At 39.3% G+C, this 25,527-nt stretch overlaps 2 protein-coding genes across 2 annotated transcripts in view; one reads left to right on the top strand and one right to left on the bottom strand.

Annotated features, from left to right (window-relative positions):
- Positions 1 to 25,527, top strand: part of csmd3b (CUB and Sushi multiple domains 3b) — a 416,246-nt gene that overhangs the window by 25,452 nt on the left and 365,267 nt on the right. The gene's annotated exons all lie outside the window — the stretch shown is intronic.
- On the bottom strand, positions 7,249 to 9,550 carry LOC308384726 (uncharacterized protein). Its single transcript, XM_080863314.1, has 2 exons — positions 8,571 to 9,550; positions 7,249 to 8,389 (listed from the first exon to the last, which is right to left on the bottom strand). Exons 1-2 carry the CDS (start codon positions 9,336 to 9,338, stop codon positions 7,745 to 7,747), a joined length of 1,413 nt encoding a protein of 470 aa, XP_080719440.1. The 5' UTR covers positions 9,339 to 9,550; the 3' UTR covers positions 7,249 to 7,744.

Raw genomic sequence — 25,527 nt, 5'->3', positions numbered from 1 at the left:
TAGACAAGAGCAATGGTAGGATAGATAGAAGAAGAAAACAGAGGCGCTTCAAATACAGAGAAAAACCTGTATGAACATAGATTATTGTTGTTACTCACTCAGTTAAATGTCAGTGCTGCCACATTGTTTTCATCACTCAGAAAGTATTGCTAGCTTTCATTGTGTATGTATGTGTGTTTTTATATAAGGTTGTGATGAACATATAATGTCATGTTTTATGTCTCACTGGCTCTATTTCCGTGCTGGAGAAAGAGTTTTAAACGCTACCTTGAAAGGTCAAGTAGATCAGTTAAGACACACACACATGCCTACACACACACACGCCTACACACACACACACACACACACACACACACACACACACACACACACACACACACACACACACACACACAGATTACTGACCTGGAAAACGAGAGACCATCTTGCAGTAAGCAAATCTCACATGTGGAAACTCGTATGCATGCACTCATGTAGTTATATTACAGTATTACATGACTAAGTCTCACTAATGTATCCTCAGATTGGTTCATCTCGGTCTGATCGACACACATGTCACATTTCAGTGACAGCATATTGCACAGTAATGCAATCTCTTGTTCACAAAAGCAAGCTTTTTCTTAAAAGAGTGACATCCTTTTCTTGAATTTCAAATAACTCTTGGGTTTTCACTGATATAAAATTTATATACTTATATATAGAAAATACATGTGTCAAAAGGCTGAAACTTACATAAAGATGCCAGTGCCTAGGTTAACCTAACAGTCACGATCTGCCTGCACATGTGTGGTATCTGTAAATCGGTGATCAGTGATGTCATGTATGCTGGATATGTCTGTGTGTAGATTTTTTTTCCAAATGATTTGCTTGAGGTCTAAGCAGTTGGCTATTGATCTGTGTGTATGTGAGTGTGTGTGTGTGCATAATGGTCATGTCACGCAATGTTGATTTTCATGTCAGACAGCAGCGTTCGCTTCTCACTCCATTACTTCCCATTCTGTTGCTGTTTGTGTATGTATGCTTGTGTGTGTGTCTGTCTGTGGCTGCGATTTCTCGCCCAGAACAGTTCTTGTACTCTTCTTTTTGGTTGTTTTTGTTCTTCCAGGCTTACAGCTGTTTAATTGTTCCTTTACCCGAGCTTGCAGATATCAACACGCATAAACAGTGAGGTAAATGAAACGCCAAAAATCCTCCTCCACACCATTTTGCAAGCGGACTCTGTACTGTCACAAGAGAGTTGCAGAAACTACCGAATTAAGACGGTTCCAAAACAAAAATGAGCAACCGTGTTCAAAACTTTGCAGTCATGTAAGTAATGACAGATGGAATCTGTCACACTCTGTTGTAGCCATTTAAGCACGTAATGTGGCCTTTTCTTTCTTAAACAACTTAAACTTTATTTGTTAATACAAGAGAAGCCATCTAGGTAAATTCAGGGAAAAGATAAACAGATTCATTCAGACCGTAAAAATGTTACATAAAAAAATATCAAGGTCTGCTTTAACCCTGTGAGGTCAAATGCCTGATTCAGACTTGTCCAGGAAATACATTGTAACTCATGAGATGACTGAAAACCTCTTTTAATCCTTCGACATAGCTTTCCACGTATGTGCATGTCTCAAGGAAAGTAAATAAACGTGGGATCAATTCAATAAAAGGAGTTTCCGGCTAAATCACAAGTGATATAATTTAAGCCGAAATCAGCCAGGACCAATGAAATGATCACCGTTAGTTATGGAAAATCCAACATAGCAACAAACAGCATTAAACATGCAGAATAGTTTCCAGTCTTCTGATAATGTGCGTAAGTTTCCAAGTACAGTGTTAGTTTTTATTTATTTTTTGTGTGTGAAATCTCTGCGGTGAGCATGACTGTGCTATTATGCATGCTGAGCACGCTGTAGACTCTGTGGTGGCTGCCACTCACACTCTTGATCCTCTGCTCATTGTCTCTAAGGATGACATCCCCGGCGCCACCAGTCTCCTACTTTTGTACTTCCAGTGCATTTCAGGAGTTCTTTTGTGATGAAATGTTGTAATTTACTTTCACGGGAACCTTCTTTCCTTTTGACAGCCTCAACTACTTTCTCTCACTTAGTGACTGACTACACAGAATGCCTTTCAGCAGTCCCTAGACAATAGGAGGGAACTTCTTCTGCTCAGCTGAGCATTATACCTGTAGGTGGAGAGAGCTGTAGCAATAGACTGAAAGACTTTTTTTTTGTCTCTGGTCAAGACAAAAAGTCCCACAGCTTACAACTTACTGTCTCAGCAGAATTACCTTCACATCTGAGAATTTTAATATCAACAGATTAATAGTTCAAGTGCTTTCATTTGTGTGATTGGTGAGCATCAACGAAAACTTAAATTCTGAAAGGACTGACAACAAAATCTTATGCTAACCGCATGTCTTCAGTAGCTCATACACATTACTCTCACCTCTCTTTATACTTAATTGGAAATGTCAGTCTGTAATATATAAGGTGTGGCCAAAAGCTTTTGAGAACAGGTGCATACAGTTTTATTAATGCTGGAACTAAGTGCTACGTTTGACACTGTGGATCACTGCATTTTATTAGATAGGCTTGAACATTTTATTGGAATTACAGGAAATGTTTTATCGTGGCTGAGATCTTACCTGTCTGGGAGGTCTCAGACTGTTAGTTTTAAAAATGATCTCTCTGAGACCTGCGCAGTGAGCAGAAGTAACGCGTTACTGTAATCTGATTACTTTTTTCAAGTAACGAGTAAAGTAAGGGATTACTATTGCAAAAACGGTAATTAGATTACCGTTACTTTCCAGTAGGAACGCTGCGTTACTGCGTTACTAAAACCGTGATTTTCTGCGAGAATGTCTCACGACAGTGACGTAAGCAAGTGCGCCGTTAGTGACAACAGCTGTGTGCAGATCAACAATGGATCACATATCGATTGTGGGAGAGAGTATGAGCGTGCAGCGTTTAAAGCGTGGAAGTACTGACCTTACTTTGAGTTTGATTCCATAAAAAGTGACAAAAACATTAGTGTCCGTTGTGCGTGGGAAGAAAACTTCTTTTTACAGCAAAAAAACCCCCTAAACTTCCAAGCAAGCACCGAGTGCGCAATGACGTAATGGGAAACTCACAGAGAAAGTCGTGGATTCTTCAACTGACCGCGGCACACCTGCACCAGGGTAAACCTCCGCCTACCGTAGTCCTGCTTTACAGGTGAAAATAGAGCAACAGGACCGCTGAGTCTTTGACTTTATTTATTTTCTGCTGTGTTTTACTTGCATCTATTTGAAAGAGTGAGTGTAAACACAAAAAATATTTTATTTTATGTGCTGGAATGTGCAGAAAATAGCTTTAAATGTTAAACTAATTTATTCAAGTCAGAGAATGTTGCATATAATTAAATTTTTGCTTGATGCATAAAGTTAAAAGATTAAAACTGATAAAACAAGTTAAAAAAAAAGAGACTTTTCCATTAGATTACATTTTGTATGATGGATTATGTAGAAAAAGTAGAATTGGGCTGAAAGATCTATCGCTTTATCACCTCTTCAGGTTGTAAATCGTGTTTTTATAAAGTAACTAAGTAATTAATTACTTTTGAAAATAAGTAATCAGTAAAGTAACGGGATTACTTTTTTGGGGAAGTAATCAGTAATTAGTTACTGATTACTTTTTTCAAGTAACTTGACCAACACTGGCAGTTAGGCATGGGGTCCCTCAGGGCTCTGTACTTGGACCATTGCCGTTTTCTATGTACCTGCTGCCTCTTGGTGTTCTGTTACATTCTTTAATGTAACCTTTAATTGTTACGCTGATGACCTGCAGCTTTATGTTCTTTTAACCATTGGAAATTGTGCTGAAGTCTCTAAACTAGAATCTTGTCTATCTGCAATTAAGGGCTGGTTATCGGATAATTCCTTGCTCCTAAATACTGATAAAACAGAGTTGATGGTCATTGGGCCACACAAATTTCAGCACTTGTCCCAAAATTTCATCTTGAGAATTGATGACAGTGTCATAAATTGTAGGGACAAGGTAAAAAACTTGGGCGTGTGGTTTGACATGGTGCTCTCTTTCGAGTCTCATGTAAAAGAGATAACAAAGACCGCCTTTTATCATTTGAGGAACATAGCCAGAATCAGACAAGTTTTGTCAAGCGACACTGCAGAGGTTCTTGTCCATGCATTTGTGTCCTCACGCATTGATTATTGTAACGCTCTTCTTTCAGGGCTACCAAAGAAAAGTTTTAGAGGTCTACAGATGGTGCAAAATGCAGCTGCTCGCATTTTAACAAGAACTGGGAAATTTGAGCACATTAGCCCTGTACTGAACTCTCTTCATTGGCTACCTTGTCAGGTTCGAGCAGATTTTAAGGTCCTGCTGCTCACCTACAAGGCTTTAAACGGACTGGCACCGTGCTCTCTGATCTCAGGACTCTGGCCTTCTAAAGGTTCCTAGAGCCAGAAAAAAGACAATTGGAGAGTGTGCTTTTTCTTTTCATGCCCCGTTTCTGTGGAACAACCTCCCTCAAGATATCAGGCAGGCATGCTCTGTGGAGGTTTTTAAAACTAAGCTGAAGACACATTTGTTCACCCTATCTTACATGTCTTAATTCTATGGCTTTTAGTTTTGAAATTTTTACTGTTTTTAACTTGTATTGTGTCTTTTACCTGTATTGCTATGTATCGCTTTTATTTTATTTTTTTTATCTTTTTAGTTTCAAATAGTTGTACAGCACTTTGTTTGAAAGCGCTTTATAAATAAAGTTATTATTATTATTATATTACAGCATTATGTAATTTGGGTGATTTCACATTCAAGGTCATTGTTTCATTCACCTCTAGACTGTTTTCAGTGTTGCTGCTATTTTTAGATCTCTTCATGGAAGTCCAGCTTTGTCCCCTTAAATATGAGCCTATGTGATGTGCACCGATTCTCCTCCAGTGTCTCAAAACAGTGCTCCTTCAACTTAACTTTTATTTTTGGTAAATGCAGTGAGCTGGCACACCTGCAACTTTGATTTTTTCCTCTGAATGTTTTCCATCAGATGGATATTACATAGAAGTCCACATTGACGCCCCGCCCTAGAAAACAGTTCAGAGTCTATAATCTGGTAAATCTTGGAAAAAGTCTAACACGAATGCTTCAAATTTGTCTCCTCAAACTGTCGCCTCATCAGCTGATATAGAACTATATCACAGACACTCAGCTCTAATGCTCAGCAAAGATCCGTCACATGCTTTTCATTTGAAAGAAAAGGTGAAGTTTAAGATCCATGGTAAACATTCTGGGGCACACACAAGAAGTTGTTGGCACTTCCAAGGGGTGGTTTAAAAATAAGAGCTGTGGAAGCTATCTAGACATGCCCAAAAAGATGGCCAACCATGTGAGATTGGGCAAATTTAACTAAAGTAAGGGTCTTTTTACTGTCATGGTTCTGTTCATGGTTCAGAAAGTTCTTCATCACAAGCCATATTAATCTCAAAATGTCTGGCTTCCAATAACCTAGACTCTGTGGACATTGGACTGCTTTTCACTCGGCTTTCTTTCCTTACTTACATTTTTTGATACCAGACAAACTGCAAATGCACCTGGATACCTGGATAAAAGAACACACACTGGAGCATTTTCAGTCATGGACTGGCCTCAGAACCTGTACCTCAGCATTATTTTTTTTTTTTTTTTTTTGGCCTGTCTCGTTTGGCTCTTTTGCCATCAGAATTGTTGTCTAAAGGCAAAGAAAGATGCCCAACGGATTTACTTTACCAAACTGACCATCCCAGCCTTGCCGTAATGGTCCATTTGATTCACCTTTTATTGTTTATTTTATTTTCACTTACTGAATACGGGACAGACTTGACTGGGGGAAAGAAGGGGAGAAAGAAAGAGGGAAAGAGAAACAGCTGAGAAGAGGGACGGGGGAGAAGGGCAAAAGACACCTCAGCATTATTGATGTGGGATCATTTTGACAGATGGGAACAAAAGGCATCCAACATCCAAAGAAGAGCTTTGGGATTTAGTTAGCTTGTACTGTTGACACCCTTAGCTAGTTAGAATCTAGCATACTACAAAAACTGAGGTGGTCAGCCTTTAGTCAAAGGAAGTAAGGATATAGCACATTTAATTGTAAAGGGTCATGTTGATTATTGATTAAATTTAAGTCAAGAAAAACGTAAACTTGCTTAAAATTGATGACGATTGCTTCACTACTCCTTGTAATCCGCTTAAAAGCTGCAGCTAAAATATGGTCATAGACTAAACATCTATTGCTGTCTTCATTCATTGGCTTTCTGACAGCAGTAAAGGGATCCGAAGGACCTATCCTGGTATCTATACAAAAAGCACTGCTAATATATAGTGATCCCTACACTAAGCCCTTTATCGCAGCAATTAGCCGGATGTCTTTTAACGGCCAGAGTAGAAAAGGGCTTTAGAGGGGGCAGTACAGGTGTGAGGGAGCAGCGTGAGTGCAGAGAGGATTCCTTAAATTATTCATTTACTGACTGAATGAGTCAGTGGATTACTGAGTGAATGAGCGACATACAAGCTTTTTACCTTCTGGCTGACCAACTGGCTGAGTGTTGCAGTAGAGGACTGGCTGGAAGTGAAACAAAGCAGCTTGCTGATTGTCTAGCTGAATGTGTTTCATAGAGGATGTTTGTGATGCATAAAAGATAGCTTCCTCCTTCTTTGTGTTTCTTTGTGGCGAATTTTATCTCAGTGTTGGTGTGTTTGATGAGGTGCGTGTCTGATATCAAAACAGCTACAAGGGAAGCTGTTTTCCGAGTGAAAGTATCCATAAGTGCTGAGGGAAACATATGCACGTAAATCCAAAAAGTCGTTTGGTATGACAGGGGACTATATTTAATCAAGAGACAAACAGTGTTTTCTAAATGTGTGTTTCGAAATGTGACAACACATCGCTGTTTCTGTGTGTCTGTGTGTTTTTTGGAGTGTTTTCATTGTTGCAGACACCTGATGTTTAAAGAGCTCTAATGCTCTTTTTCCAATCTGACAACAGCATCAATGTAAATTGTCCTGGGAGACACATACTTATAAACGCACATGCACACAAAAAACCCAGCTTGGGGATTTTGAAGTGATTTGTTTTCACTCTGCTTCTTGAACACAGGCAGACACACAAACAACCACCCTGAATGAAACACTGGCACTTTAACCGACACACGCGCACACACAGAGACACAAAAGCACTCGGCGAGTAAGACAAACGGACACGGAGAAAATAGATAACTTTAACTTACAGTTTTTGCCCGTTGCTTGAACACATTTGGCAAAACGTCGCTCATTGTGCCAAAACTCTAAACACAAGTAAACACGACACAACACTGGGAAATATACCATACACATCTGTGCCAAAATGAAACTCCACTCCCAAAACCTAAACTCTGCTGTCAAAACCTAACATTCCTCTGTCAAAATGTAACTCTGTTGACAAAATGACACATACTTGCATCATATGCAAACACTTACAGATCAGGGGGAACACACTAGTCTTCTTTACATAAAACACTGCAGTCCTTGATTTCCATTGTGTATTCAGAAGGCACATTTACAGGAGACACATTTCCAAACAACCAAAAACGCAAATAGACCTACTCAATAGTGTACATCGCAGTACCATGAATTCAGATGAAGCAAAAAAAAAAAAAAACCACAACACAATAATACTGCAATAGAAAAAACACTATACTGTAAACACAAAAAACCATGACAAGTGTGCATAAGTGGGCTCATGGATCCCGCCGTCTGTTGGGGTCTGGCCACAGGACCTCATCAACATCGCAAGCTATGTCCTCTCCCGCTAGGCACCGGGGAAAATACCCTCTTGCATGCCGAAACCATCCATGGATCGCTGTCACCTCAATGTCGCCGCAGGCCTGTTCCATTGCCTGCAGAAGAGGCATGCGGGCATGTGGTTGGCGGTCATATACTCGCCATCTCCAAGCCGAAAAAAATTCCTCAATAGGGTTTAAAAATGGTGAGTAAGGGGGCAAGTATACCACTTCAAATTGATTGTGGTCGGTGAACCAGGCCTGGACCAGAGCAGCCCGATGGAAACTGACATTATCCCATATCACCACAAACCTGGGCTGATCTGGTCTGTTCTGTACAACTATGTTATGGAGAGCATCTAGAAATGTGAGTATGTGTTGGCTATTGTATGGACCTAGCATTGCATGATGGTGCAGAAGTCCTCGAAGGCATATGGCGGCACATAATGTGATGTTTCCCCCGCGCTGCCCTGGGACGTGCACAATTGCCCTTTGGCCAATTACATTACGACCCCGTCGTCTTGTTTTGCTCAGGTCGAATCCAGCTTCATCAATGAAAATGTATTCATGAGGCTGTGCAGCTCCATCCATGGCCAAGATTCTCTGAAAAAAAGGGGAACATATCACTGTACTACAGTGCTACACATACAGCACCCTCACCCCATCACACAGGTACCTGTGTAGCTCTCAGAATAGATCCATGTGGTACTGATATGGTACATATTCAGCTGCTACTGGACTTCACCAATACTCTATTGTAAATGTAAGGGACAGTTACACGTACCCGTACATATTCAGCTCGAAGTCCTTTGACCCTGTCACTGTTCCTCTCGAATGGGACTCTGTAGAGCTGCTTCATGGTGATGCTGTGTTTACCCAAGATGCGTCTGATGGTGGTGATGCTCACATGGTCTATGTTGCTGAACACTCGCCTGTCTGCAAGTATTTTCCGTCGTAGCTGGTGGAGACGGATGGCATTGTCTGCCCTCACTAGGTCCACAACGGCAAGTTCCTGCTGTTGTGTGAACAGGCGTTGCCGTCCACCCCCAGAAGGTCTTCGGGTCATTCTGGAGGAATACAACCACATATTGTCATCGGTTTGCTTATTTTTCATACAGTACTTTACTGTACGTACTGTGTCATCCACTGTACAACACTGTACTTCAATATGAGGAATCAGCCACTTTGGCTGCAAAAGGAGCATTAGCACCCCGTACACTTGATATGGTAATGTGATATACTGTAGAACAGTGCTATGGAACCATCTGAGTAGAGCAGAAGGTATGGAGGTGAAGACAGACCTGTTTTCTAGTCGGAATGTTCGTATTATAGATGCCACTGTGAAGCGGCTTAGATGTGGGTGGACTCTCTGCCCAGCTTCCCTCATAGTCAGGCCATGGTTGATGACATGGTCCACCAAAGTTGCTCTTATTTCATCAGAAATATGGGTCCGTGCATGGCCTCTTCGGCCTCCTCCTCCTCTTCCTCCTCCTCCTCTACCTCTTCCTCTACCTCTTCCTCTTCCTCTTCCTCTTGCTCTCCCTCCATCCATGCTTGCGAAGTTCTTGAAATGGCTACGCTGAGGGCTTTTTGTAGTTGGCTAATTGGTGTTCGGTTTTGCAAGTAAGTGCCTTCAGGTGTGTATTTGCGTGGTTGCAATTACCCCATGTGTTTTGTATTTTGGATACATGTGTTTTCCGAATGGCACCCTGACATTTCATTTTGTGAGCGAAGTGTCTTATGTATGACATAGAGTGTAGCATGCAGGACCATGTGTGTTGCATAAAGGGGTAGGTGTGTTGCATAAAGGAGTAGGAGTGTTGCATAATTGGTACTGGGGTGCAAAGCAGCGCTTTTGTTTAAGGTAGGGGTACATGTGTTTGAGGTATGGTAACAAAAGCTTCACGTTGTGTTACTTTAGTCTGAGCATGGGTTTATAGTGTTCAAGCAACGGGCAAAAACTGTAAAAGAGAGACACAAAGTTGAAGAACGCGAGACAGACACAGAGGTGTGTACGTGCGTCATTAAAGCAGCGAGACAGAAGGTTATATTTGTGTGATGGCTGTGAAGCTGCTCAGGAGATACAAACACCAAACATAGCAGATAAGAATGCAGGTTGACTGGTTATCAGCGAGGAGAAAACTATCTGAGCCAAAGAAAGCGAGTGTGTAGTCACTCTGTCTGACATCTGAATTTTCCTTCAAGTTCATATTTAGTATTATATAAAAAAATATATGGTTTTATGCTGGCCCTCTATTTAATCACTTCCAATGATTCATGTGGAAAACAGGATCAATTAAATAGTTTGATTTGGATGGAAAATGGTTTGTTTTAAACCTAATCCACAGAGATTTCCTTTAGGTATTCCCATATCTTAGACTCCTTTTTACAGTTTTTCTCAAATGCTAAAACACATTTCACAAACGTTACCACCAGGTCCCCCAATGTCCAAACACAACACCCTTCTCTAAAGCTACATAAACACAACCACACCTTCCCACTGCAAAACTCAAACTCCCACACCAAGAGAGCAGCTCGAAGCTGTCAAAACTGTAAACACTATACACAGCATTACACACTACAGCAAAACAATTGAAAACACAATGCTCAATTTGTGAGAAGGTTCTTTGTTCCATAACTGCCAATGCATATTTTAGAAACTATACAGTAACGGATCGTCGTAGATCTCTGCAGAGGATTAGGCATTTAGATTTGTGAGTTTCATATGAGTAGTATAAATCTATAGAAAATCCTGCATGTACGTACACTACTGTAACACAACTCAATGCAAAAACAGAATCTATTGCACACAACAGTAATCTTGAAAACATGAACAGGGTGTGAAGTTTTTTTATTTACGTTATTCACACCACACACACACCACAATCACTGTGCGGCATCATGTCGCTGAGCTGTTGCTCGCATCTCGTCCGTAATGATGGTGCGAGATTGTCTTGCTCTCCCTCCTGGACCTTCTCCTCTCCCATGTTGGCCTTCTCCTCTTCCTCGTTGGTCGCTCCTCTTCCTCCTCTCATTTGAACTCCTCTTCCTCATTGGCCTGCTCCTCTTCTTCCAGGGCCAGCTCTTCTCAAAACAAATTTCCCACGTGTGGGACTAATAAAGGTTATCTTATCTTATCTTATCTTATCTCCCTCCTCTGCATCAAATTCCTCTTCCCCTGACTCTGCCTTCATCCATTGTGTTTGTTTGGAATCTTCAGCATACTGTGCACTCTGAACTTGCTTTTACATGTGGGTACAGCATTAGCAACAAGTGTCTTCAATTTTGAGTCATTGTGTGTAGTGAATGACGCCAGGTGTGTTCCCTGTGTTCAAAGATTGGTGACTGTGGCAAGCATTTTGCATCACATGGGCTTTCATTTGAGGATATGAGCAGAGTTGTTTTGCAACATGTGTTTTAGCAAGGAAAAATGTGTTTAGATTTATGAGTACAGAGGGTTGTGTTTTGTGAATTGTGTCTTCATGTGACATGTGTTTATGGTACTGGAATATGGTGGCTACATTTAGTAAATGTGTTTAGACTACTGGTCATTTGGGTTATAGGATTGGCTTTTGTGTTTTAACATTTGAGAAAAACTGTAATTCCCTTAATATTTTTATTTTTATTTTTTATTTTTGCAATGCCAGTCAGTAGTAGCAGGGAAATCATTCAAACTTTCTATCATTTTAGCTTATGGCTGAACATTAAGCAAAAAACTATATATAATTGTGCTTTTAGTTGTTTTTTAAATTTATGTATTATTTTTACTTTATCAGATTATCAGAGAATTATTCTGTAATTTCAAATCTGGACGTGCCGCTTTACCTGGAATGCAAAAGTACAGGAAAACCCACAGTGGTGTTCATTTAGGCCAGGTTACTCTGCACAGCGCCATGGAGAAAATTAACCACAAAAAACTATAAACTACATTTTTTTTTCCTGTTCTGATGTCTTTACCAAGATGAATATGTAAGAAACCTTACCCAGCCAAGAATCATGGCTGTCATGGATGATCAGATCAAGAACACATTCTGGAAAAATACTAACTGTCAAAGAAAATTATTTTACAGTTTTTTCTGAATGCTTAAACCCTAACTGTGATTCCTGTAGCACAATCTCTAAAACTATTCAGACTTATAGCAAAACCACTCACTGAGTTTGCAAAACTAAAAGCACAAAAACTGCTTTGCACTCAGTTTGCAATTTTGTAACACACACTTTGCAAAACTGTAGGCACAATTCACTGCACAACACTCAATTACCAAATTTCCAACACACTCCTAGCAAAAGTATACACATGTATGGTTATCATTAACACTAATTTGCCAACTGTCTGGCACACTTTCACATGTCAAAACGTTCTTAGATAATTAGTTCACTTTGCAATCAGCCTAAGCACTATAATACAGGTAAGCTGTGTGTGCGGAGTACAATGGAGGGAGCAGAAAGAGTGAGAAGTAGAGGAGGCCGAGGAAGAGGACGTGGAGGTGAAGAAGTAGGATGAAGAGGACGACAAGGACAAGGAGGAGCAAGAGGAAGATGAGGAGGGGGGATAGGAAGGGTAGGAAGAGTAAGAAATAGAATTGCTGATGACATCAGAGCTACAATAGTGGACCATGTAATCAACCGTGGAATGACCCTGAGGGAAGCTGGCCAACGGGTTCAGCCTAACTCGAGCCGCTACACTGTAGCAAGTACCATAAGGACATCTTGAAATGAGAATCGGTTAGTACAGTCACTTCGCACAAAGATTTGTAGCACTGCCGTATGCCAATGAGAAACACACCAATACCATTGATGTAAAAATACTGAAATTGTTACTTTACAGAATTGCTAGATGACCAGATGCTGGGGGCAGAGGAAGCATGTTCACTGCAGACCAAGTAACCCATATAGTCATTATGGCGATTGCAAATAATCCTATACTTGGAAATAAACACTTGTGTTTGTTTTGATGTGTTTGAATAAACACCAGTACTTGAAGTTTGGATCCCTCTATGCTTATGGATCTATGACAGAAGTATGAGCTCAAACTGACATAGCCTACCTTGTGCACAGAGAAAGCAAAAGCCAGATGTGTTTTGTATTCATACCATCAGTGTGCAGTTGGCGCATTGTGTGCTTAGTAGATGATGGCTTGTGTGTACTGTTTGATATGGAAACACCATTTTTACGAAGGTGTGAAGAGTTAATCTAGCTGTGTTTGCTTTTGCAAGAGAACTACAATGTTTTGATGATTGGGTGACAGGTTTTCTTATTTGTGTGAAGAGTTTTGCAAAATTAGCCAATGGTTACAAAAAATGTGCTTAAGCAATCAGAAAAAACTGTAACTACTTCCAAGAGTCTGATAGGAGAGAGTGTGAATTTGTGTGATGGAAAGTCCATGTGTGGGTTGCACATATTACTGCATTTCATGTTTCATTAGAGGCATAGAAAAGGCTTTCAGTAATGAGAGCTCTTTTAGTCTTATCTCAGAGAAACTTTGTTAACAGCAGCAGTTTGAAAGTCGTTTCTAGTCTTTCCTCTCAAAAAAGCCTTTTTCCTTCCAAAGTATGGCTGTGCCATATCATATCTTCTGTGATAATACCGATATTTTAAAAATGTTTACGTCACGCAAAACTGTCACAATGCAATAAAATTATGACAATGCATTTACATTAAGAGCGATCAACTTCTGATGATACTTTAAAAGGCAACTATTTTAACAACCCCTGTCAAAACACAACATTTGGCAAAATATGCAACAAAACAAAAAAAACCCTGTTATCATTAAATATGGACGCAATAAACCTCACCACTTAAATGAAATTGTGGATGGAAACTACTATTAAGGTTACATGGTAGAAAACCAATGCTTTACCAGCTGGTTAAAAAGCTCGACTACAGATACAAGTTCCCATTTAGAAAATATTTTATTTATGTTCTATGACAATGTTGCGCAGGAAACTTTTAAAATAAAGTGTTGAGTTTTGTTACACTTAAACTTAAATTTTCCATGGCAAGCACTGCCGAGGCTACTTTTGTGCTCACATTTAACTTATGCTGGGTCACTGTGTATAATGCTGGGTCACTACTTTTGCACTACAATGCTGCTGTTGGCAGCCTGATGCAATATACTACACTGCAAATGAGGTAGTATGTCATATAAATACCCCTCATTCACACACACTTATGAATGTTGCTGCCCGAAAGCTGCAAGCATCAGTATAACATTTTGTATATTGTCATAAATATAATTATATATAATTATAATTATAATTTCAAATTGTATTGAAATATTGTGGTATAATTTTAAGGCTATGTCGCTCACCCTTATGCAGAAGCAGGTGTTGGAGTTTCAGGTGTTCATGAAAAGTGCTTTGAATTATGAATTCTAATCTCATCTTTGCAGTTGAGGGTCTTGTTACGCAAATGTTAATGTGTTAATGTTTATGCTAGAGCTAAGGAATTCAGGTGTGATCCAACACCAGTTAAAGCACATCAGATATGTAAGTATATGCAAGTTTGATGCTTGTCAATGCATGGCTTTTCTATTATGCAACATGCATGGGATTTTCAATGTCACCTCTAGCGGACTTCAAATTAGGAAAAACAAACAGACAAACAAAAAGCTAGCAAGGATCCCTGACACCACTGGCACTCGCAGAATTATTCTGTAGCACATACTGATCTAAACTGTACAATGGCTTTCTAGACGACGCAACTTTGAACCCATATTAAAACCTTTAAACGTAGAAAGGCTAATGCCAAAGCAACAGCCCCAGGACCATCAAGCAGACTACAGACAAAAAGGCACCATCTGGGTCAGGTTCAGATTCCAGACGGTCTTGCTGTGAGGCAATGGTGAGCTATCCTCTGAGCCACCATGAATAATATGATTTGATCTGTTGTTTAATAATTTAAAGCTGATGGAGGGAGAGAGAGAGAGAGCGACAGCAGTTTGAAATAGAAATAAAGCCTCATATTTAAATGCCACAAAAACAACCTTTAAAATACTGCCACTCCTCTCCCAGCTTTGTTTACCTTTTGACTGATTGGATTGTCTTTAAATCGATTGTCTCATTTGACGCAGGGAACAACAGGAAAGTCTTTTGAGAGTGGTTCTCATTGATTTTGAGGCAGTGTAACCTCTGACTTTGTCAAGTTTCTTACCTCTGGAGTAAAACAGACATCTATTTTGAATGTTGAATCACTGCGAGCCCACTGAATGGTATTATCAAATATTTCAAGAAGGATTATAAATATATCTAAGATTTACGCTGCATAATCTTGAATTTTCTAATTTAGCAGAGCCATAAATACACAGTTCATGTTCCTGTTTTTCTCACTGTCCATCTGTCGACTGGACTTTCCAGTTTGTAACTTGACCAAAGTCACTTCAATAACACAAACACGCACACACATACTCACACACAGACTCCCCAGTTACATCTTATGCCTCCTGCAATACACTGATAAGGCCGTCTCTGTCTCACTCTCCATGTCTCTCTGATTTTCTTTGTCTCTCTTGCTTTTCTCTGTCTTTTTCCATTCTGTGCTGTTTTGGTCCATCTGGTTCTACTATTCTTTGTCTTGTCTTTCCATATTTATATGCCTTGCTCCCCACTATTTTTACCTTCTATTTCAAATCATGCTGGTTATTTGCCAGTTCACTTGGTATCCTGGTCGTTCTTTGCTCACAAGAAAACACATTATAACTTATAACTATTACAGTCATACATAAAGTACTGTGCAAAACTCTTGCAGGTTCTCTCCGGGTACTCTGGCTTCCTACCACTGTCCAAAAACATGAAATTCGTGGGGTTTGGTTAATTGGTGATTGTAAATTGTGTGAATGAGAGTGTAAATGGTTGTCTGTCTCTATGTCTTAGCTCTGCGACCTGTCCAGAGTGTGCCCTGCCTCTCACCTTATGGTAGCTGGGATTGGCTATAGCCCCCCTGTGACTCTGATAAGGATAAGCGGAAGTGAATGAATGGATTGGCTGACCATCTTTATTTGTCAACATATCCTGAACTCTTTTGAATGACATTCAAAGTTCTTCTTTAAATGTTGGCTGCCTTTTATTCTGTTCCCTGTCAAGATGACCTCAAACTAAATCAATAATGCTTGATCTGGGCTCTGGGGAGGCCAATCCATGAATTCATTCCACTGTGTGCTTTTCTATCAGGTAGGCTTTGAGGTCATCGTCATATTGAAAAATGAAGTTTCCAGATTGAAGTTTGAATCAAATTCTGACAGCACTTTTCTGCATTCATAATTCAATCGATTTTGGCAACATCTTAACACCACTGGCTGAAAAATCACCACAGAGCCCCACCAGACTTTACAGTTGGCTGAGACACTCAATGTAGCTCACTCTTCACCTACTCTGTACATATTAACAATGATGTGAATCAAGCTTTCAGATTTGGTTTAATCACTTCATAAAACCTGTTACTTCTGATTTTCAGTCCAGGTCTTGTGAAATTTGAGATACCTAAGCCTTTTCTTCCCGTTTTTTTTCCATTGTACTGAGACAATTGCTGATGAGGCTTTGGTAAACAGAAGATGAATATACAAAAATAACAAAGTGCCAAAAGATACACTTTAAAATTGTTTGCGTGGAAACAACATCAGCTCAATCTTTGAGTTAAGTTCATTTTTATGCTTAAATGATTCATTCATCGGTATTAAATGACTTAAAGAAAAAAGAATCATTCCTCTAAAAAAACAAAATGAGTTGTAATTCAAAACCTTTGCAAAATACTGTATTTGATGTTTTCCCTGAACTCAGTACAGTGGATGTCTAGAATCCATGCTTTGAAATTGATTTTGACTTGTGGCAGCTTTAAGCTCCATAACAACATATTTTGGAAATTATCTAAGTTGTGTTTCTAGTTGAATTCTTTGCTTTATTAGAACAAAGCATTTTAATGTATTGTTACACCGAAACTGGAGAATAACAGCAATGTAGCTGATGGTCATACAGTATCCAGAGAATTTAAAAAAGAGAAGAAGAGTCTTCTGAAGATGTAAAGAAAACACTTTTCCTGTACTTTAGAGAAACCACGATAAATGCATCAAAATCAAGTTCACATATCAAAGTGTGGATGAATATTTACACTGTGCATTGTTTTTTTTGGCAGAGGTACCATTATTTCCAGACTTTAGTAGTGTCAGCGATGTCAAAATCAGCTTGAAGGAAGGGTTGAGTTATCGTTTGAAGTAAATTTAGTTTAGTAATATACTGATGTACCATATTTTTAAAGGTTTGTGTAGGGGGTTGGTAAGGTGAGGGTGCAATGGGAAACAGGGAGGGCATGTATACATGTTAGTATAGTCCAAACTGTAAGACCATCAACTTTAAAGTGAGATGTTTCCCAGTCCCATAGGCAACCCTTGTCGCAGTAAATGCGACTATAAGAACATATATTCAGCTAGATTTCAGACAACTTTGTTTAAAGAAGACAAATTTGAAAAATTTCATGCATTTCTTTCTCAGCATTCGAGTACAAAAAGCATCATTTACTGAATAACTTGCCTCAAAAATGACTCAATTTATGTTGACTGTGATAATTTCGTCTGTGGGTAGAAAATTGCTGGATCAAATCAAGCCTGCAGCGGGACAATCAGCAGCTTGTCAGTGTGATCACTACCACAATTCAAATGATGCATCTTCCTTACTATGTGAAGATTGTAACTGTTCTAGTTAATCTTGACTGTGTCTCAGCCAAATGTGTACCTCTCCAAACTCCTGAAGAACACTCTACTGATGGCTTTGTTTCTGTTATACTTGAATGACAGAGTTGGTAAGTCTAATCAGTCGGTTTAAATTACTGCATTGGTGTAAAGCCACCTGCTGTAGAACAGAAAAAAAATTATGTTTACATAGTGTGTGTCTTAGAATTCTTGGACAGCACAGCACTCTTTGAAATCCTATTCAATTTTGTAATATGAGATAAAAACTCATTAGATTGAGAGCAAAACAGCTTATACAAGCAACTGCTAATGGCGCTCTGAAAATGTAATGCTACCCTTAAACTGTAGATATACTTACATCAGTTGTGAAACAAAGAAGCAAAGAAAAATCTCAGATAGATGGAGTTTCAAGGATGAAGATAGTGTACACATTCTAGTAGAGTATCATTTATTCCACTTGGCTTTTTTTAGCATAAGGATACAGGGTTGCATTGATACACAGATTGGTATCACATCAGGATCTTATAGTAAATATAACGAGACATGTAACAACATGTGGGGAAAAGGAGTGGATCTAATTTTCTACTTACTATTTGCAAATGCCATCCACTATAATTTAATTGTTAAAAATGAGAAATAGATTTTCTTTTTTGTGGTATTTTTGTGGTATTTTCAGACTATTGACATAAATCTTTGTGAAACAAACAAAAAAAAATCCTGCAAGCAAAGAACACACCAAAAGTTACCTATCTAAATGGCTGTGAAACAAATTGAAATTGTCATTGACTAAATTTGAAAATTCATCACACAAATGGCAGAGAAAAAAACTAGAACATTTAAAGTACATCATCTCATCCATGTCTGCCTTCACTTCACCCACCCTGCAGCGCTCCTCAGCTCTGCTCCTCAGGCCTGAAGCCGATCTGATTTGGGTGCTCTGGTCTGGATTTCATTCTTTATTTGCTCAGATGAATTCTCCACACTATGGACTCTGCTCAGTTCAACCACGATTACCCATTGGGTTGGTTTGCTCTGCACAGCCAGCAACCTACCCAGTTCTCCATACATCACACATGCCCAGCATCCCATTCATGAACTGTTCAATGCTGCAGTAATTGTTCTTCTTTTAACAGTGCCTTAAATAATATATCAGTCACATTTAGCTACCTCTGTTTCGTGTTATAATTCATATCAAAATACTCAGATACTGTAAACAATAAACGTGGCTTGGCAGCCAGGCATGGTGTGAATGCTGAACAAGATTTCTGTGGGACTGATTTGTGATTATAGATATGAGTGCTTGTTTTTTCTTTTTATCCCACACATCCCAAAATTCATTATATGATGAATCAATCCATTTTAAGATGAGTCATGAAATATTAGATGATGGGGTTTTGTTTTAACAGAGTGATGTGATTTTTTTAAATGCCTCCCTTTGCAAATAATTATGTAAGGTGAAAAATAACTGCCGATGGGTTGAGCAGTAATGATAAACTGCTATCGCACTCTTGTTTCCCATAGACCACATTGATTACACCGATCATTGTTATGTGAACATCCCAGGTTACATATGTTTGTCTCCATATTATCGCCTGCCTCTGTTCATTCTCGAGAGCCCATTTGGTTTTAACACATGAAGTTTATTCTACTGTCAGTTCTCATTGGCTATTTGTGCTCTTTTAAACGGTAGCGCCAGCCAATAGAGTTTACTCAAGGTTACCATGTCATAGCAGGTGTTTCCTGAAGAGACGGAGTAAATTAAAATGGGCCAGATGACTCAGCGATCCTCAGCAACCTGACGCACACCTACGCTCACATGCTCATGTGTCTTCACACCCACACAAACGATGCACAAAAACAAGACACAGACGCATAAATATTTTCAGCGTGTTACTCTACAAACTTTCAGACATCCTCCCCCTCTTGCTCCTTCTCTTTGTCTCTCTCTCCCACACAAACACACTCGAGTGCACGCACACGCATACACATACACACGCACACATACACATTTCTTCCTTTTTCCGCACACAATATGGCTCATGGCACACAGAACAATGAATAGTGCAATGAGTGGCATGTACAGCTTAACTTGGGCTTTGGTGTGTGTGCGTGTCTTTGTGTCTGAGCGTATTTGATGTCAGCAGGGTTGATTCACACTCACTTACCCCCCGACAACTGGAATCATACCACCCGCTTCTTGACGAGCTCACATCAATACACACACACACACATACACACACACGCACGCACGCACGCACACACACAAAGCTAATTAGGAGTCTTCATTATTGTTGGATTATGCTGTTCAGCTCCAGAGCTACAGGCTTTTCTTTATGGGTGCAAAGGAGCTAAGGACTCTTAAGTACATTTAGCAGACTGCTAGTTTGACTTAAATAATGGATTTGTGCACAAAACTATCTAATAAAGTAGTGTAGCATTACACACGTTGGGTTCTTACCTTAAAATTTATGTTTTGGATGACAAGCTGCGATGTTAGTAGTCTAAGTAAAAGGCAAATGGCTCCATCTGTAGAAAGAGAAATTTGACAGTAATTATGATAGTAGCACATCGATGGCACTCAAGCCTCCCTTGGGGATGAAAACCACAAACCCTGTGGTTGAATCAACCTTCCTCCTAAACCACTACACAACGCCCGAATGTCTCTATCCCCAGATGTGTCCTCTAGCTCTTTCCAAGGCAACCTAAAGCATCCCCAAGCCAAATTAGACACAGTATTTGGAATAAGCCCTCCACTGTGTTTTAAGTCCACCTGAGGGAAATTCAGGAAGGAGGTTATTACCATATCTGGTCCACGTCGTTTGACTACTTTGAATGTTAAAGAGCACTAATTTGTCCTAGTTCTCTACCCATGTTCTGAAGTAAGCAGTCACCTGCGAAAAGAACATTTTTTTCAGCTATGTCCAAACGTAGCAATTTTAAAACATTTTAAAAACCAATTTATTTACAGTCTCTGCAATTGGCGCTTGTTTGCTTAATTTTATTTTTTTGTCTAATTTTTTCTTTATGCCCCTACGTAGTGTGACCATAATCTAACAGACGAAAGACAACATGAACATATTGAGTTTATATTGAGTGTCCATGTGCTTATATCAAATTGGCACACACTATATGGAAACTGGTGTTACGTGTCACTGCTCAAGGGCACTTTGGTAATACTGGGAACTGAACCTTCTCATTATGTTGGCTCTTCTATCCAATCTGCCACACTCAACTGACGCTCCCATGGCTCTCCTTCCCCTCTTTAAACCGCCCTGCTCCACTTTGCTTCTCTCATAAAAATCACGAAGTAAAATTTTTTTGCGTTTTATGATGACAGCATATGAGTGTCTATTTATGTGTGCACACGTGACAGTACATATTAGTGCAGATGTGTTTGCCTCTGCTTGTGGCTTCCTGGCTGTGTATTTGCATGGGTTTGTTTGTGTCTGTTTTATTAAAGAGAGAACCCCGATGATCCAAACATCCGCCATGAGCCTGTACTTGACAACAGTGGGGAGAAAAAAAAAGCACACTTACACCAGTAATAATACTTTTTTAAAATCAGGTTCAGGGAGGGCAGCCATCTGCCTCAATCTGTTGGCAGGTGAGGGCAAAGTGAAGAGTAAAGGATGAGCATAGATGATTGCAAACAAAATAACACACAACTCTGGGTAAAATCATGGTAAAAAGAATTTACACCATTTATAATTCTAAGATTTTACCAATTAGGACATGATGAAAAAAATCATGGTTGTTAACATGTTGTAAAATTAGTTAATTTAACAAAAATTCAGCCAAAATCCAAATGCAATATGTGGAAAACTGAGTACATGTTTACTGTTTCCACAGGAATTAGGAAGGTAAGTAGCAGCCAGGTGCTGATAGTAAGTGTGAACACTTCTATGAAAGCAGAGGTTTTACCAGTTTACTGATCTGTAGCATTCAGGTGGGTGTTGACACAATGCCAAGAATGAAAGATACCAGCAATGATCTTCAAAGAAGCAATTGTTGCTGTCTTTCAATCTAATTCACAAGTGGGACATTCAAGACCGATCTTCCCAGGAATTGATGTCAAAGCAAATTCGATGCTCATAAAAAAAAAGCGCTGCATCTCAGACCCTACAGACCTCAGTTGTTAAATGTTAGAGTTCATGACAGCACAATTAGAAAGAGACTGAGCAAGTATGGCTTGTTTGGACATTTGCCAGGAGGAAGCCTCTTCTCTCTAAAAAGAACATGGCAGCATGGCTGAGGTTTGCAAAGTTGCATCTGAACAAACCACAAGAGTTCTGGAACAATGTCCTTTGGATAGACAATTCCAAAGTGGAGATGTTGGAATCACATTTGGTGAAAGCCAAATATGATTTGGGCTTATTTTGCAGCCACAAAACCTTAGCATGTTGCAGTCATTGAGTTCACCGTGTCCTCCTCTATATACCTAAGTATTCTAAAATCAAATATGAGGTCATTTGTCTGACAGCTAAAGCTTCGCTGAAACTGGGTCATGCAACAGAAAAATGATCTCAAGCACAACAGCAAATCTACAATAGAACTAAGCCAAACTTTTTGGCTTTATGTTCTGATATGGAAAACCTTAGAGCAGATGACATAGTTTGAACATTCTGTGTATCGTGACTGCATATTTAGTCCAAACTGCCTTCCTAAAGGATGTCAGAGCTTTCTAAAATGGCACTGTGTGACTTTTCTTTCCAATATAAAGCTCTCCAAACTAGCCCATTATGCAAAACAATGTTTTTATGTATGAAGCAGCCATAAAAAGTAAACAGCACCTAGAAAGTCCTGACTTTATGTAAGTGCATGACTAACAGTGCGACAAACTGCAGACAGCTACTTCAGTTTGACAGTGGCTATGATGACGATCAAACTGTGCATAACAGCCATGCTCTACAATGTCTAGCATTATTATGAAGTTACTGGCAAAACCAGCATTAAGGGCAGGGGTAATATCAAGTTTGCTAAAAGTATTAACTTGCTGCAGGGGGCTGCTGTGTATGGTTTTATGTGGGTGTCTTTAACATAAATTCATTGTTGCCATTTCAATGAGTGAACTGATGAGTAGCTGATTATGCCAGATTCTAAATAGATTTAATGTTACGTATGTTCTAACTCCCTGCTCAGTACTAATATCAAATGTATGAAGTTTGGAATCCAAGTAACAACACATGTTTGCTTTATTTAGCGACAGCAGCAAACTCATATGGTGTTTTGCTTGTTTATAAAAGACACTGCTCAAAACCTCCATCTGTGATGCTGAGTGAGATGCGTTGGACGGTTTCTTGTATGATGTACTGATCGTTCATTTAGCCTAGGACTTTATAAGATATACATGAGTGACTGGCACAGATCAAAATGCCCACATTTGCTTTACGCTTGTGAAGAAATCCAAATAAGCACAGAAAAACATGCAAAAGCTATTTGCTATACGTACATATGACATGTGGAGTGCAGGAGAATATTGAATTCCAAAGTCAACATTACAATTTAAAGCTCTGGAAAAGGAACAAATCATCACCCTGCAAGTATATGTATGCATTTGGGTGTGTGTGTGTGTGTCAGTGTTAAAGCCCCAGGTATTAGCTAGCCTAGTTTAAGGTGTCATGTGAACACACACAAACATTGAGATAGCATCATACCTGAGGGCCAAAGTTGTGCTGACCAGATGAGTTGTTTTCCTTTCATCTAATATGTGTGCATGCCTGAGTTTTAAGTTTTGGTTGTGTCTTGGGGTTTACAAGTATGATTTTTTTTTACTCTGTGTGCATGTTTGGTTTTTGGTTGATGGGTCCTATAGGGTCACAGCAATGACTCAGCACTTTAAGAACTTTCAGGAGGACTTTGCACCTTTGTAAAAGTGAGGAGGACAGGTGCCGCTAGGCTTTCTTAAGACGTGACAGGGAAGAGGTATTTCATTTCACAAACAGCACCTAATAAGTGAAAGTTCTCTTCTTCTATCTTATTTAACTTTAGCTGAACTTGTTTTTCAATAAGCCCTCCTTCACATTTCTGTCTCTTATAATCTGTTGGAAACAGTGAATAATATTTTTTCATTCTCAGAGGCAAGTTTGCTAATGAGTGGAGACTGAAGAGTTCTACTAATTTTCCATTTCATTGTAATCAAATTCTTTTTTGCCAGAACGGCAAGAATCAAATGTGCCTTTATTACCAAGTGCGTGTGATTCCTTAGTTTCAATGCAGCTCCTATTTTTTTGCTGTGAATTTTTTATGAGTCATTAAATTGTAATATTTTCCTAGAAAATGGTGTAGTATTAAAATAATGCCATCTAACTTTATTGTTCTTTTGCTGTTCCGAGTTCACTTTAGCTAAGGGAAATGTTTAAAGCTGTTTGTAATGTAGAGCTGTACAGTGAAGTTTTTTTTTGAAATCTTTAAAATTATTTTTAGCACATTTTCTAGAAAAAAAAGGAAAATTTTGATCCATGTCTTTTGTATGTAAGTCCCTGTGTGTGCATAGTATTTGTGTGTATGCGCTAGTGTTTGTGTGTATTTCCCTTTCAGGGTTTTGAAAACTGCAGCTGTGATGAAAGTAGAAAAGAGATGGAAGATAGATATTCATCTAGCTCTGTCTCCCACAATCCCACTGTATGTTTCAGGCCCACTGCCAGCCTTCTTTCTGTCTGTGTCCCTATGTTCCCCCTCTTTGTGTCTTCAAGGTAAAAAGCTGCTCCCTCATTATGCACGTTTGTGCATCTGAGCACTAGAGAGAAAGAAAGGAAGGAAGTTTGAGCTTTGGATTTGCAGACCTGCATGCCGTTATGTTTTTGTTTTTTTCCACTGTGGTCCTTTACATAATGAAATGCATTTTTATTTATAAAGCAAGTATGTAAGAGTGCAGAGTAAACTTCACCATGACAGATACAAGTGAGGGCTTTACGATGTAATTATGCTCAATAAATAAACCAAAGCAAAAGGAAGGAATAAGAGAAGCAAGCTGTGGGCACTCCTGGCTGAGAGAGACTGGAGAAGACTGGGAGAAAGACAAACAGCGAGCAGATCACAGTGCAGTGTACTCGAGACAGAGGAGGAAAATATGGAGGTACAAAAGGGAGACCACAGTACGGTACACTCATGAGAATGAGACAGTGGGGAAGAAAATGAGGAAGTTTTACACATTTAAACATTAATAATAATCTTCAGGGGGAAAAGCATCAAGGTGCTGTCAACATGTTTCAGAGAGTCAAGAGAAGATCTTGCAACATTGCTTCTGTTTTCATGACTTAGTCTCCAGCGACTCAGAGATTCCACACTGGAAATCAAGTTAAACAATACCTAGAGGCTAAACGATTGATAATAACGGCTCCGTGTATATTAAAAGCTAGAACCAGTATTCATAGAGGCTCTGTTGGAACATTGGCATTGGAAAGAATGGGAGAAAAGGGGATGAGCAAACAGAAAACATGGTGATGGGATGCTCCCGGGATGTTACACTTGCATTCATTCATATGTATGCTTACATATGCTCACACATCAGGGCACTGACACAATGATTTTTAGGTGAACCAATTCAGGTCATCGGTAAATTATAAATCACTGGCTTTGAATTGCTCGTGTTAGCCAAAGATTTGAAGTTGTTTTCTGTTGTGTGATTCCAGTTTCTGTTAGACAACATGGAAATCTTTTATCCCATTATTCTGCATCTCACTTCTTTCCTTTTATACTGCTTTTGAGAATAGACTCTTAATTTTTGTGACACTCTGCTCTCTTACGCCTCCGACATTCTTGCGCAAAACTTTGATCCCACTCCTGTCAGCGTGACTGCACACAGAATATTTTCGGTTGTGCAAGGAGGTTTTCTTTTTAAAGCATCTTTAGTTGTTTGTGAGCTTCTTTTTTTTAAACTTTTGTTTCTCTAGCTCTCTGAATGCTTTCTCATTATCTTCACTTCATAACATTATGACCAACCGATATTTTGCTTTTCTTCTAAGCATCTATTTGGCTGCATAACATTTTTCAGTTGTTCCCAGCAGCCTTTTGCTAGAAATCTACCTTCTACCTTTGAAGAAGCTTTACTGCATTTGCCTCC

Source organism: Rhamphochromis sp. 'chilingali', assembly GCF_963969265.1.
Source record: "Rhamphochromis sp. 'chilingali' genome assembly, chromosome: 17".
Taxonomy (NCBI): Eukaryota; Metazoa; Chordata; class Actinopteri; order Cichliformes; family Cichlidae; genus Rhamphochromis; species Rhamphochromis sp. 'chilingali'.
Note: the sequence above shows the minus strand (reverse complement) of the source record. Positions and strands in the feature narration are given on the sequence as shown.

What these genes read in the sequence shown, in the direction of transcription:
- LOC308384726 (XM_080863314.1), bottom strand. Translation starts at nt 9,338, where the DNA reads ATGGATGGAGGGAGAGCAAGAGGAAGAGGAAGAGGAAGAGGTAGAGGA. An exon ending in TTCGAGCTGAATATGTACGG is followed by an intron (nt 8,390 to 8,570) that starts GTACGTGTAACT and finishes CCTTTTTTTCAG; the next exon opens with AGAATCTTGGCCATGGATGG.